The sequence below is a fragment of the Hypanus sabinus genome, chromosome 1 (genome assembly GCF_030144855.1).
Source record: "Hypanus sabinus isolate sHypSab1 chromosome 1, sHypSab1.hap1, whole genome shotgun sequence".
NCBI classification, from domain to species: domain Eukaryota; kingdom Metazoa; phylum Chordata; class Chondrichthyes; order Myliobatiformes; family Dasyatidae; genus Hypanus; species Hypanus sabinus.
In genome coordinates, this window is record NC_082706.1 from 146,531,392 (window position 1) to 146,546,137 (window position 14,746).

General features: G+C 42.6%; 1 protein-coding gene across 1 annotated transcript in view; it reads left to right on the forward strand.

Annotated features, from left to right (window-relative positions):
- Positions 1-14,746, forward strand: part of sspo (SCO-spondin) — a 261,575-nt gene that overhangs the window by 191,264 nt on the left and 55,565 nt on the right. The window contains exons 78-83 of the mRNA XM_059990301.1: positions 240-446; positions 5,666-5,845; positions 6,864-6,998; positions 8,900-9,140; positions 11,996-12,148; positions 13,966-14,012. Coding sequence (XP_059846284.1) covers positions 240-446; positions 5,666-5,845; positions 6,864-6,998; positions 8,900-9,140; positions 11,996-12,148; positions 13,966-14,012 — 963 coding nt within the window. The remainder of the gene's footprint in view (positions 1-239; positions 447-5,665; positions 5,846-6,863; positions 6,999-8,899; positions 9,141-11,995; positions 12,149-13,965; positions 14,013-14,746) is intronic.

The window sequence follows — 14,746 nt, forward strand, 5'->3', positions numbered from 1 at the left end:
TTAGGTCATGCTTGGAACAGAGAGGTCAGGGTGGAGGAGGGGTTGATGGGTAAAGACTCTGAGTGGAGATGTTCAGAAAGGGATCACTCAGCCTGTTTGGTCTCTCTGTCCAGCCAATGATACAGCAACAGCCCATTCAGTTCCTAGTTCTTGTTACATAGAAGTGAGGTGAATTCCCCTCAGATGTGTCAGGACTAACTGTGTGATATAAATAATCTGATACTTGTCTTGCTCAGCAGATGAGACAGAATGTTCTGGTGAGAATTGTACCAGGAACTGCAGCTGGAACATGTGGTCGGAATGGAGCCAATGTTCACGTAGCTGTGGTGTTGGCCAACAACATCGTCTCCGGACTTACAATGCTCCAAGGTTGGGTGGTCAGTGGTGCAAGGACATCTTGACAGGAAATCTGGAAGTACGTTTCTGTAACATAAAGGCTTGTAGAGGTGAGTTGTCAAAGTAGAAACAAATCATTCAAAACATGAACTCTTTCAGAATGTCCCATGTAGTGAAGACTTAGAATCTAAGGGAGAGACAGATTGGTTCAAAATCACCCTAATGACAGGGAGCAAAGAGTAATGGAGATACTGTCACAGTTGCCAGTAGGGTTCTATAGTGCTCAGAGACCGGAGATAAAAGTTTAGATTTATTTGACATGTATATCAGAACATGGAAACATATAGTGCAATGTGTCATTTGTGTCAACTGCCAACACAGTCTGAGGACGCCTTTGGGCAGCCTGTAAGTTTTGCCCTGCTTCTGGCACCTACAAAGTATGTCCATCACTCAACCCTAACCGTACATCTTTGGAAAGCATAGCACCCAGAAGAAATCCACACAATACAAACTCCTTACAGACTGCAGTGAGAATTGAACCACAATTGGGGATCACTGGCACTGCAAAGCTTTGAGCTAACTGCTATTCACCATGCCGACCAGCTGGTGGTATTGCTGTTAATAGTTTGTAGTTGTGAGAAAAGACGGAAGAAATTGAAGATGGTTTCTTTTGTGGCGGAGAAAGCTGTGGGAAGACAACAGAGCTGAGTAAAGCCACGCCATAGGAGTTGGAGTCAAGGTAGATTATAATCGGGGCCGGAGGCAAGGGCCAGACTGTGGGTTGGGAGCAGAGGGCTGGAGCTGGGTCAGATTTTGATGGAGGGGAGGGTCATAGGAGGAGGGTGGGATAAGGATCATGGGGAGGTCATCTGTAAAAGAAGGAGTGAGTGCAATGGAGTGGTAGAGGGTATGGAGAAGGTGGGCTGAGAAAGAGGATGGTGCAGTGGAGGAGTTAGAGAGTACAGGAGATAGTGGAGGGGAGAAGGTGCAGTGGAGGACATAGGGGGTGCAGGGGAAAGTGGAGGGGGGAGATGAGTAAGGTGGATAAAGGAGTGTAGGGATGGGGTGGGCGTCTGTGGTGGAGGTGAGCAGAATCTATGACAGAGTAGAGAGGAGAGGAGAAAGAGATCCTGTCCATTTATGGGATGCAAGTGATCATTGTGTTTATTTGTGTATACAGTTCATACAGTATTTGGCCCATAACTCTGTCATCATCATCTTTGAGAATTTATCCAGGTCATTGTTCAATTAGATTTCTGTGACCACCACACTTTCACACAAGAGGCCCCACTGTTGAACGAGAGAACTGACTTCTCATTTTCCCTCCACTCCTCCTGGTGTTAGATCCATATCGCCTGATTACTGATCTCTCTTCCCCAGGTCAAGGCCTCAGATAATTTCTTACACCAGAACTGTATTTCTGTGTATTGCTTGGATTTCCAGCATCTACAGATTTTTCTCAGACTCCTTGATTTTAAGGAAAACAGCCACAGCCTGGACCACCTCTCTGTACATTCATGGTTCCACAAGCCTCTGAAGATGCTCCACTCTCCCCACGGTGTTGTGACCAGAAATGTAACCGTGTTCGAGGTTACAAAGTGGGGCTTGAATAAACAACCTTCTCACTCCAAATCAGAGTGCAGACTGACTTCAGCTTCTCATTCCCATGCCATTTTGCTGTCAAATAGCTGTTTTGTGTCACCTCATCCTGAGAGTATCTGTGCTAGTAAATCACTATACATAGATTGCCTCCAATTCTGGATGCTTACTCCTACATTAATCCTTCTTCCTTAAGGGTCTAATCTAAATAAGCTATGACCAACGAGGCAAATTATTACCACAATCACCAAAGTCTGCAGTGTGCGAGCTATTTCTTCCTTAGTTACTCCACTCCCCTTTCAAAAATACAAAGCTCCATTTATCTTCCTAATTATTTCTTGCACTTTCCTAGTAACCTTTTGCCTCTTATGGGGCTCACAGTTCTCTCTAATGACAGCATTCATTAGTCACAACTTAAATAACTTTCTGCTTCTCTATTCTTCCCAGCAGGGTGTCTAACTTCACATTTTTTCAACATGTTCCATTTGCTGTTTCTTCTTGTTAACTTAATTGACTGGAATAGTATTTCATGCTTTGTTAATATTTGAAACATGCACGGTATATGATTGGGTTCCCTGAAAAAGGTTCATGGTTGGGATTCAGTCTGTGCAAGCACTTCTATGATTTGTTGGATAGCTATCCATGTGGTTTCTGGTGGGATCACGTGAGGAGGTCATAGCCGCCACGTCACTACTACACTGACTACTAGAGGTGAGCCAAAGCACTGTCAATGTCACATGATGCTGACCTGGGCTCAGTGCATCTTGGCCATCAATATCTGAGAGGCTGTTGCCCAGGAACTTGAATCTGCCCACCCTTCAGTAAGGACTTGAATTCAAATTAGAATCAGAATCAGGTTTACTATTATTGCCATACTGTATGCTGTGAAATTGGTAGTTTTGCAGCAGCGATACATAATAACAAAAAACTGTAAATTACAACAAGATGTATATATTCTATAAAATAAATTAATAGTGCAAAAAGAGAGAAAAAAGAGCGAGGTCGTGTTCATGGGTTCATGATCCATTAAGAATTCTGATGGCAGAAGGGAAGAAACTGTTTCTGAAATGTTGAGTGTGTGTCTTCAGCTCCTGTACATCCTCCTTCATTGTAGGGGTGAGAAGAAGGCATGTACTGGGTGATGGGGGTTCCTTGATGATGGATGCCACTATTTTGAGGCATTGCCTTCTGGGCAGGTTCGTACCCATGATTGAGTTGGATGAGTTACCCTCTTGTGTGTTTTAAGTCACTATCATTTCCCTAGTCCCCATTATTAATTGCAAGTCTCGGCTTTTAAGGAACTAATATGCTCCTTTCCCTGTGGAAGCTCTTGTGCTCTGATTGTATTCTCCTTAGCTTATTCAGCTTGATTCTAATAATGTCAGTTGTTCATCTGGCATAGATCTGAATGCAGCTCTGTCTCTGTTCTATGGGAATGTCTCTGTCTGTACTTGAAACATTTCCTTCTTTTTTCCACCAGAATTTTAACACCCGAGTTTTGCTTTGGCCACGTCCAAACTTTTCTGGTCAGAGCCAGCCCTCCCTCCTGTCATTAGGAATTACCACTTCAGACTGCACTTTGCCCTGCTGTATTTCCAGTTTAAATCACCTAATCTGTTGCTCACATTTAGACCATAAGATATAGGATCAGAAGTAGACCATTTGGCCCGTCGAGTCTGCTTCGCCATTCAATCATGGGCTGATCTAATTTTTCCAGTCATCCCCACTCCCCTGCCTTTTCCCCATACCCTTTGATGCTCTGGCTAATCAAGAACCTATCTATCTCTGCCTTGAATGCACTCAGTAACCTGGCCTCCACAGCTGCTCGTGGCAACAAATTCCACAGATTTACTACCCTCTGACTAAAGTAATTTCTCTGCATCTCTGTTCTAAATGGATGTCCTTCAATCCTGAAGTTATGCCCTCTTGTACTAGACTCCCTTACTACGGGAAATAATTTTGCCATATCTAATCTATTCAAGCCTTTTAAAATTTGTCATGTTTCTATGAGATCTCCCCCCCCCCCCCCACCCCATTCTCCTGAACTCCAGGGAATACAGCCCAAGAGCTGCCAGATGTTCCTCATACAGTAACCCTTTCATTCCTGGAATCATTCTCGTGAATCTTCTCTGAACCCTCTCCAATGTCAGTAAAATAAGGAGCCCAAAACTGCACACAATGCTCCAAGTGTGGTCTCATGAGCCTCAACATCACATCCCTGCTCTTATATTCCGTTCCTCTAGAAATGAATGCCAACATTGCATTTGCCTTCTTCACCACTGACTCAACCTGGAGGTTAAACTTTACAGTATCCTGCACAAGGACTCCCAAATCCCTTTGCTTCTCTGCATTTTGAATTCTTTCCCCATCTAAATAATAGTCTGCCCATTTATTTCTTCCACCAAAGTGCATGACCATACATTTTCCAACATTGTATTTCATTTACCACCTCTGTCCATTCTCCTAAACTATCTAAGTTTCTGTGATAAGACTGCTGAACAGATCATAACCCGGATCTGGGCCGTACCTTCCAAATATCTGGACCTGACTTGCACTACTGTACTTTCCCTTTTCTATTTTCTAATTATGATTTATAATTTAAATTTTGAATATATTTACTTAGTACTTCGATTTGTTCTTAAGGGAGCGTGAAGCGCAGAAGCAAATGTCACTGTGATGATTGTACGCTCTAGTATCAATTGTTTGGTGACAATAAAGTAAAGTGTCTTTGCAGGCTCACTGTTTCTTCAATACTACTTGCTCCCCCACCTATCTTCGTATCATCAGCAAATTTAGCCATAAATCCATTAATCCCACAGTCCAAATCATTGACATACATTTCCTTAATTGTTCCTCTTAGCTACTCGGTATTCTTAGAATCAGGTCTAACAATACTTCGTTCCGTTTTCCTGCCTTTCTTTGCCCTGAATAGTTTTGTCACCCCTTGCAAATTCCCTCCTCTATCATGCTCTCTGTTTGATGGCCAAGAAGAATGATGGTGCAAAGCTATTTACTTATTCAAGTGGATTATGTCCATATTTCATCGATCTCCCACTGCCTGCCTTTACATCATCCTCAATCAGTAAAGTCATTTTTCTGCCTTTTTCCCTTTCTTATCCTTTCTCAACATCCAGAAACATTAAGAGAACAGCTCTGTCCTTTCTGAGTGATCGCTATTCCTTAATTCTGTGATGAATCCAATGTTGTTGTTTTAATGTTTGCCTGTATCTCAGTCACCTGAGTTCCTATGGTAGTCTTGGGTCTTCCATAGACCTAATATTTATATCACAGATTATACAAATCTACACAGAGACTATTTGGCCCATTAGATCTATGCCAGCTCCCAACAGAGCTTTCCCATAAATTCCATTTCTGTTCACCTTATACCCCTGTGGTCCTGTCACATATTCTACTCCACATGCCTTTTCCGAGATCTTTTTTAAAATGAGAAGCAGATGGAAGTCACTTTACTCTGCCTCTGGCATAGGGTAAAATGTGAAAAGTGGCAAGTGGGACAAGACCGAGTTGGAAACCTGAGGTAAAAACTATACCAGCAGCTGAAAATTGGGTAAATTGATTATAATGGGGAAAAGTATGAAGAGACTGGCCACCCTTAGTAGAAGGGAGAGGTAGTCAGCAGTGATCAATGTTAAGCAAGAGACGCCATGATGTCAATGGTGTGGAAACAAGATGCATACTGATGTGACTGTCTTTTCTCTTGATTCACTAGTGAATGGAAGATGGTCCAAATGGAGTCCGTGGTCAATATGTGACCGGGCTTGTGGAGGAGGCAAGTCTCTCCGGATACGATCCTGTACTGAACCGCCCCCAAAGAATGGAGGCAGGGCCTGCACTGGAGAGCGATTTGAAGTGACGTTGTGTAATGTCCAGCCCTGTGGTGCAAACACAGGTGTGAACTTAGCAGTTGCTCATCAAACCGGGTTTTGAGTTAGAGGTTGGACTGATCTTTGTGTATTCAGTGTGTAGCGGGAGGGAAAGTTAGTTGGTAGCTTATTAAGTTTTGAGGTTCGTGATAACTGATTTTAGTGAGGGTTGGGTTTGCATCTGTGAAGTGTTCAGGATTGGGATGGGGAAGAGTTGGTTGGGATTGGACTTGGTTTAAGATTGTAACATGTACTGACATACAATGAAAAGCTTATCTTGCATACTGTTCATATAGATCAGATCATTACACAGTACACTGAAGTAGAATGAGGTAAAACAATATCAGAATGCAAAGTACGGGCTGCAGGGAAAGTGCAGTGTGGGTATTAATAAGGTGCAAGCTCATAATGAGGTAGATAGTGAGGTCAAGAGACCATCTTATACTGGGGAGCCATTCAATGGTTTTATAACAGCAAGGTACAAATGGTCCTTGAGTCTAGTAACGTGCACTTTCAGGCTTTAGTATTTTCTAATGATAGGAGAGGGGAGGAAAGAGAATGTCTGAGGTGGGTGGGGTCTTTGATTATGTTAGCTGGTTTACTAAAGCAATGAGAATTGTAGACAGAGTCCGTGAAGGGAAGGCTGGTTTCTGCGATGTGCTTAGCTAGACTCAGAACACTGCAGCTTCTTGCAAAGCAGTTTAAATAACAAATTGCGGCATTCTGATAGGATGCTTTCTATGGTGCTTTGATAAAAATTCCTAAGGGTTGAGAGAGACATGATAAATTTCTTTAGCGTCCAGTGGAAATAGGACATTTGATGAACTTTCTTGGCCGTGGCTAGGATAGAATATTAGTGATATTCAGTCCTAGAAACTTGTGATGGTTGAATTGGGGAAGAGATGGTTGGATTTGGTATAGTAATTGGTATAGTAGTTTTTGGATGGGTGAGTTTAGGAGGTGATAGAATGTTTTGAGAGATGATAATTGCAGTTAGAAGGACATGGAACATTTGGTTATTCTACTTTTCCATATTTTCTCCAGGTGCTGATGGCTGCCCCACTGGCCTGCAGTATGTTGACTGTGCCAACAGATGCCCTCGAGCCTGTGTTGACTTCCAGAGTGGAATAGTCTGCTCCAACAATGGAATGTGTGAAGCAGGCTGTCGATGTCCAAATGGTATGGAAAATGTCTCATAACTTGCTCTGCAACCTCCCAACCTCCAAGCTCCAGTCCCACCCCATAAATGTACATTTTCAAATAGAAGTTGTAGCACTGGTAACTGCGGAACACCACTTGTCAGACCCTGGTCAGAATAACACAGATTTGCTGATCCTGTTTTCCAGATGATCATTGATATCATTTCTATGCATAAAAGGGATTGATGCTGGGTTTGGCATTGTTGTCATTAATATAGATAATAATCAACCATGAACCCAGTACAGATTGCTGTGGCAAACTACTGGTCATGGGCCTCCAGTCAGAGAGACAACCATCTTGATTTTCTCTCACTAAGACAATGTTGAAACCAATTTACTACTTTATCCTGAATGCCAAGCGACTGAAACTTCTGGACCAGCCTCCCATATAAGACTTTGTCAAAGTCTTTGGTAAAGTTCATGTAGACAATATCCACCAGCTTCTCTTCATCAACGTCTTGGTAATCTCCTTGAAAAACTCAGTAAGGTTGGTTAGTCATGATCTGCCTCGCACAAAAGCCATGTTGACTATTTCCAAGCAGGCCTTGTCTATCCAAATACTTATATATCCTGTTCCTTAGAATATCTTCCGATAATTTAACCATGGCTGATGTTAGGCTAACCAGCCTATAATTTCTTAGCTTATTCTCAGAGCCTTTCTTGAACAATGGAACAATATTAGCTATGCTCCAGTCCCCTGGCACTTCAGCCATGGTTAAGGACATTTTAAATGTCTCTGTCAGAGATAGATTGAATAGATACCCTGTACCACCTTCAGGTTTGAAATGTCAAATGCCAAAGGGTATGTATTTAAGATGAGAGAAGACAAGAATTTTCTAAATACACACAAAGCGGTGAGTGCATGGAACGCTATGCCGGGGAGGTGTGGAGACAAGTACAATAGAAGCATTAAATTGGTACATAAATACATAGAAAACAGAGAGATATGGGCAGAAAGGATTACTTTAGTTGGGCATTTGATTACTAATAGTTTTGGGGGGTCTGTTCCTGTGATGTCTATGTTCTATCAGATCTATTCTTCAGATCTCCCATCACCCTGCCACTCCAGAGAAAACAACCCAATTTTGTAAAACTTCTCCTTGAGGCTTATGCCCTCTAATCTAGGCAGTATCTTTGTAAACCTCTTTTGTACCTTCTCTAAATCTTCTGCATCCTTCCTATAACTGGCTGACCAGAATTGAAAACAATACTTCAGATGCAGCCTAACTGGAGTTTTATAAAGTTGCAACCTAATTTCCTGATTCTTGAATTCAATTCTTCAACAAGTGTGCCATATACCAGAGACAAATCTCAAGGTGTATAATTTATGTATTCTTTGATAATAGATATACCTTGAATATTTCTTCTTTAGGACATTAGTGTGTGTTCAGTTTTGATCATACTGTGACAGGAAAGTTGCTATTACATTGTAAAGAGTGCTGAAAAAATTTACAAGGGTGTGCCAGGTTTTGAACGACTGGGTAATAGGGAGAAGTTGGTCAGGCTGGGACCTTATTTGTTAGAGTGTAGGGGAGAGTAGAATGGTGTAATTGCAGTGTATACAATGATGAGGAGTAGAGACTGGGTGAATGGCACAGTCTTTTTCCCAGGGTTGGGGAAACTGCTGGAGGAAGTGACTGAGACAGGTATAATAACAACTTTTAGAAGACACTTGGACAAGTACAAGGATTAGAAAGATTTAGGTTTATTGGCTAAACACTGGCAAATGAGACTAACTTGGATGGGAAATTTTGGTCAGCATTGACCAAATAAGCCAAAGGGCCTGTTTCCATTATGTATACCTCTCGCTCTATAAAGGATGCTTTACCTTGAGATGCCACACTCATTCTTGACTCACTACAGAAGGCCTAATGTTTACAGGTTCCCTGGAACAGGATGGTGTTTGTGTGGCTCCCTGGCAGTGCCAGTGCACTGACTCGTTTGGAAAAACCTGGGCACCAGGGAGCATGCAGCAGGTCGACTGCAACAACTGCACCTGTAGGGACGGACAGATTACCTGCTCCAACAACATCTGCCAGACCTCAGACTGTGCTTGGAGTCAATGGTCAGCCTGGTCATCCTGCAGCATCACCTGTGGGATTGGCACTCGATCCCGCTTCAGGTGAGTCACACCAGGAATCCACTGTTCATGAAAGGTGGGAGACTGCCCTTTGACAGATTTTGATTATCTACCATATCTACGCTCTTCAGATTGCTCCCTCGCGACATCCGGAATTCCAGTGAGAATAAACCCAATCTCTTATAATCAGTCCTCCATTCCAGGTACCATCCTGGAATCTCTTCTGTGCTCTCTGTTGCTACCACATCCTTTCTGTAACTGTACATATTTCAAATGCCATTAAAACTGTACAGTACAGCACAGGGGCCACCATATCCTTGTTAAACATAATGTAAACTAATCACAAATGCATGCACATGGTCCAAATCTTGCCATCCCCTTCCTGTTCATGTGCTTGTTTGACTACCTGTAAATATTTCAGTGGTGTCTACTTCTCCCAGCAACCATTTGTTTTAAAACAACGTTATTGTAAGTAATGATATTTTATACTATGAGGATACTATCTCTGCCTGCCATTCTTTTATATACTTCTGTCAAACCTCCGCTCAGCCTCTGAAACTCCAGAGAAAGCAACCCAAATTTATCCAGCACCACCTTTAGCTAATATCTCTAATCCTAGTGAGCCTTTACTACACACTCTGCAAAGCTTCCATGCGTTTCCTGTACTGTGGATACCAGAATAACACTCAATGTTTTCCTGGAGACATTTCACAAATTCCAGCCCATCCATGCTGGGTGTCTCATCAATAACAATTAAAATCTGCCACTAGTATAACCCCGTAATTCTTAAAACCATGAGCAATTTCTCTGCACACCTGCTCCCCAAATGCCCATTGATTATTGGGTGGGGGGTGTCTATAGTACAGCCCACCAGAATGACCCTACCCTTGTCCTAAGTAAATTGCCTCACTGGACCATCCCCCTGAATGTCATCCCTAAGCACTGCTGTTATATGCAGTCTGCACCCCCTCCTCACGTACCTGTACCTCTCTCCTGCCTGTAGTTCCATACTTGGAAACATTGAGCTGCCAAATCTGCCTTTTTCTTAGCCAAGATTTGGTTATGACCTTAACATCCTATTATAATTACTACTCTATAGATTTGCTGGCTGAGAAAGCCCTCAAGAAAATGAATCTCGGGGTCCTTGGACCGCGGAGTCCCTGCTTTAGGGAATCCTGAACCAGGGCTCCCAAGTCCCTCTGCACTCTTATTTCTCATCTTTTTTCCTGTTTAGAAAATAGTCTACACCTTTGTTCTTTCTATCAAAGAGTTTGACCATACACTTTGCCACACTATATTCCATCTGCCTCTTTGCCCGCTCTCCCAACTCGCCCAAATCCTCTGGCAGGCCTCCTGCTTCTGTGATACTACCTACCCCTCCAGCTATCTGCAAACTTGGCTGCAATGCCATCAGTACTTCCACCCAGATCATTAATGTATAACGTGAAATGCTGTGCTCCCAGCATCTACCCCTGTGAAACACCAGTGGTCATGGTCAGCCATCCTGAAAAGGAGCCCTCTATGACGACACTCTGCCTTCGGCCAGTCAACAGGCTGACCATCTATAACAAGTCTATGTTTCCATATATGAGTAAATCTTATCCAAAAAATCTGCAATATTTTCCCTACCACTGATGCAAGGCTCACAGGCCCATAATTTCCTGTTTTGTCCCTTCTGAAGTAACATAATTATACTAGCTACTCTCCAGTCCTCTAGGACTTTGCCCATGGCTAAAGAGGATACAGTATAAAGATTTCTTTCAAGAATCTTCTCTCATGCCACTCTCAGTAATTTGGGATAGACCCTGCCAGGCCCTGAGGGCATATCCTCTTTAATATTCTTTGCATAATTCTCGGTTCGGCTAGGTGGATAGGTGGAGGGCTTAATCTACGGGAAGTCAGCCTTCAGCCCAGCCAAACTTGAGAAATCTCGTTTGGCTGTGCAGTGTGTCCCCTGTTACAAATCAGTACCATGAAATAACAAACAATATGTGATTGAAGGATTAGCTTTGAAATTCTGAATTTGACTATATGGTTAATAAAGAGAAAAAGAAAAGGGCACATTCTCAAGAAACAGTCTAATGTGCAACATTGGAGCTCACAGTTCCATCCATTGGTTCCCTGTCGACCTCCTCCGAGCATAGCCAACCCTCGGACCCTTGCTCCAAATCTATTCCGTCCTGTGGGCTACCAACTCTCCCCATTCGTGTCTTCTCTCTTCATCTCTCCTTGGCAAAAGACCACAAAATCCCTGTTCCCAGACTCATTTCTCTCATTGGATAGCCCCACATTCCAAAGCCCCATTATCTCTAGTCATAACCCAAACATTGCTACTACAGAGAAACCATTATATTAGCAGTGAAACCTTACAGTGTGTTACATTTGATTTTAGTAATATCTGTAAACTCACTGATCTTATGTCCTACATTCGCATTCAGATGCCAGTGAAGAGTAAGGATCCTGTGGTTTACCATGGGTCACAGAAACAGGCTGCACGTGACATTATGCAGATAATTGAACAGTATTATGGAAGGAGAAGTGAGGGGAGAAATGGTTGAAACCCTAGGACTGAATGTTAATGAATTGAAAAGCCTGAGATCATGAGAAGTAATTGATGGTAATAAGCTCTTCTCTTGACTTGAGATGATCTGAGATGCTCCTTGTTGCCCCTTTATCAAATAAATTAGATAGAATGAATCCTAACTCCTCCCATTCCCCTAATTTAATTCTCATATGGGGTAAGGAAATATGTTGGGTGAGGTGTAGAAGTATTGAGGAAGCCAGGGAGTAGAAGGTATGGCTATGCTGACTAATAGAAGTCAAGGGAAGAGTGGTGTTAATGACTTTGATAAATTGTTGTATTCTGAACAGCACTTATGAAAAACATGGTTTTGTAGGTCATCAACATCAGAATCACTTGAACGCGAATGTGACCAGGATCAAGTACAAACCAAACAATGTGACCAAGGCCAGTGCCCAGTATTATGTCTTCACGATGAGCAGGAAATGCAGTTTGGAGAGACTTGGTTTGTAGGTGAATGCAAGCAGTGGTAAGTAATTCATAAGTTATAAGCCTTCTGCCTGAAGAATGGCACCAAATGGTTTCATTCTGCTCAACCTGAGTGTGAGATTTTCTGACCATCTTATACTAGGTATTGATTTTCCACCACTCTCCTTTGCCTCCAACCATCATCAATTTTGCATCCCATTAGCCAGCTAGCTTTGAATTCCATGTGCTTTAATTTTCTAGACTAGCCTGCCATGAGGTACCTGGCCAAATACCTTACTAAACGTCTTGTACACAACTGCACCTCCATCAGTTTTATTGGGTACCTTCTCAATGACCTTAATCAAATCAGTGATACTGGACTTTGCTCCACAAAGCCATGCTAATTGCAGCAGAAAACAAATTACCAAAATAACTCAATGGTCAGGCAGCATCTGTGGACACAAAGGGGTGCTAAATATTTTGGTTAAGGTCCTGCGACAGTACACTCATCAGGGAAGGTCAAGTTGACCATCTTTTACCTCCACAGACTGACTTGTTGATTGCTTCCAGCAGTTTGTTTTATAATCTAGAATTCAGCAGTTATAGTCTCTTGTGTTGCCATGCTGACTAACCCTGCATAACCATTGCCTTTCCAAATATAACTTCCACAGATAATTTTCTCCAATTATTTCCAGATCACAGCCATGAGTCTCACTCGGCTGGGTTGAAACATGACTAATTTCTGCTGCCTTTCTTCAAGAAATAACATGAGTTTATCCTGCTGTTTTCTGGCTTCTCACCTGTAGCTAACAAAAATGCAAATTTTTCTGTTAAGTGTCCCAGCTATCTCTTTCCAAACTTCCCATAGTATCCTTGATATAGATCTAATCTGAATTTGTGGATTTGTGTATCCTCATGCATTCCAAGATATCTAACCCCTCCACCTTCTTAATACCAACATGCACCGGACTATCAATGCACCTCCCCTCCTCTGAGCTCACTAGCTTCCTTCCCCTTGGTGAATACAGAGAAGGTTGTAAGAACTAGGAGCAGGAGTAGATCATCTGGCCCATTGAGCCTGCTCCATCATTCCATAAGATCTTAGCTGATGTAGCCTTGGACTCAGCTCTACCTTCCCGGTAACCTTTAATGAGATGAAGAGTCCTTGAAAGTGAGTCCATAGGTTGTGGTTGTGGGAACATTTCAGTGATGGGGCAAGTGAAGTTATCCACTTCAAAAGATCTGCACCTCATCTTCTGTCTGGGCAGGGTGCAGCCATCTGGACTCTATTGAACTTTTTAACTTCAAGGATCTGGATTCCTCAGTCTATGTCAATTGCCCACCTGTAATATTGGCTCAAATTGTTTGTTTCTTTCCATCTTCTCTGGCAACTCTATGATGCTGAATCAGGACAACAGAAGATGGTCATCGGGCCACTCATGCACATGACAGATATGTCTAGAACAAATTATCCTGTCTCAGTCTTCTGCATTTCCTTCTCCACAAATATTTTAACTTTAAATATTCATCCAGTTCTCCCACTGAAACTTGCAATTGAATCTGCATTCTCCACAACTTCAGGCAATGTTTTCTTGGTCTTTAACACACACTGCATGCATTCTGTTGCGTGAGTAAAGGGGTTGAAGGTATTGTGCATAGTAGTGGTGAGAAGGGTGGAGTGGGTTTTGTGGACAAAAAACAGGAAGTGGAGAAAGAGTTATAATGCAGTGTGAGGTGAAGTGGGGTGAATGCAGGGGTATGAAGGTGAGATCTTGCTGGCATTTAGGGGCTCTCGAGGGGCTTGTGGGGAGTTGGGGGAAACAGGTGAGGTACGATTGGCCCACAGGACTCACTTCACACTTTTTTTCTTGCCCACAGTCTGTGCACACCTGAAGGAATCTATTGCCAACCCCTGGATTGTCGAGGTAAGACAGACTCTCTCTGGTCACACTGGCCTAAGAACTGTACTGATTGAGAGTTGTATTATTCATCCTTGGACCAGTATAAAATCAGAGAAGCCAGCTATGCCAGAACGAGCTCTCCAATTAGTGCTGCTTCCCTACCACAAGAGCACAAGACCATTGAAGCAGGAGTGGGTCACCTGGTCCTTCAAACATCTTACCATTCAATATGTGGGTCTGTGCTGACCTCAGCACCCCTTCTAACCCTCAGTTCCTTAATCGTTCAAATATTTATCTATCACAGTCAACAGTATATCTAATGGTCCAACCTCTACCACCCTCTGAGGCAGAGAATTCCAGAAATTCCCTGCCTTCTGAGAGAAGTAATTTATACACAGCTCAGTTATTTTATACAGTACTTTCCTTTGTCCTTCCCCAGAGCTCTGTAAATTAATTAGTTTTTGGAAAAGTCACAGAGTGATAGCATTGAAACACACCCATTGGCCAAAAGTACACACCAACAAAGGTGCCCTTATCCTTCTATACCTTTCCTATCAATATATTTATCTAGATGTCCTTAAATGTTGTACCTGCCTCATCCACTTTCTCTAGAAGCTCATTCCATGTACTCACCACACTCTGCATGAAGAAGTTACTGTTCTGGTCCCTTTTAAAACTTTCATCTCTCATTTAAACCTATTCCCTCTCATTCTGGGTTCCCTTTCCCTGGGAAAAAGACTGAGTGTAATTACCCTATC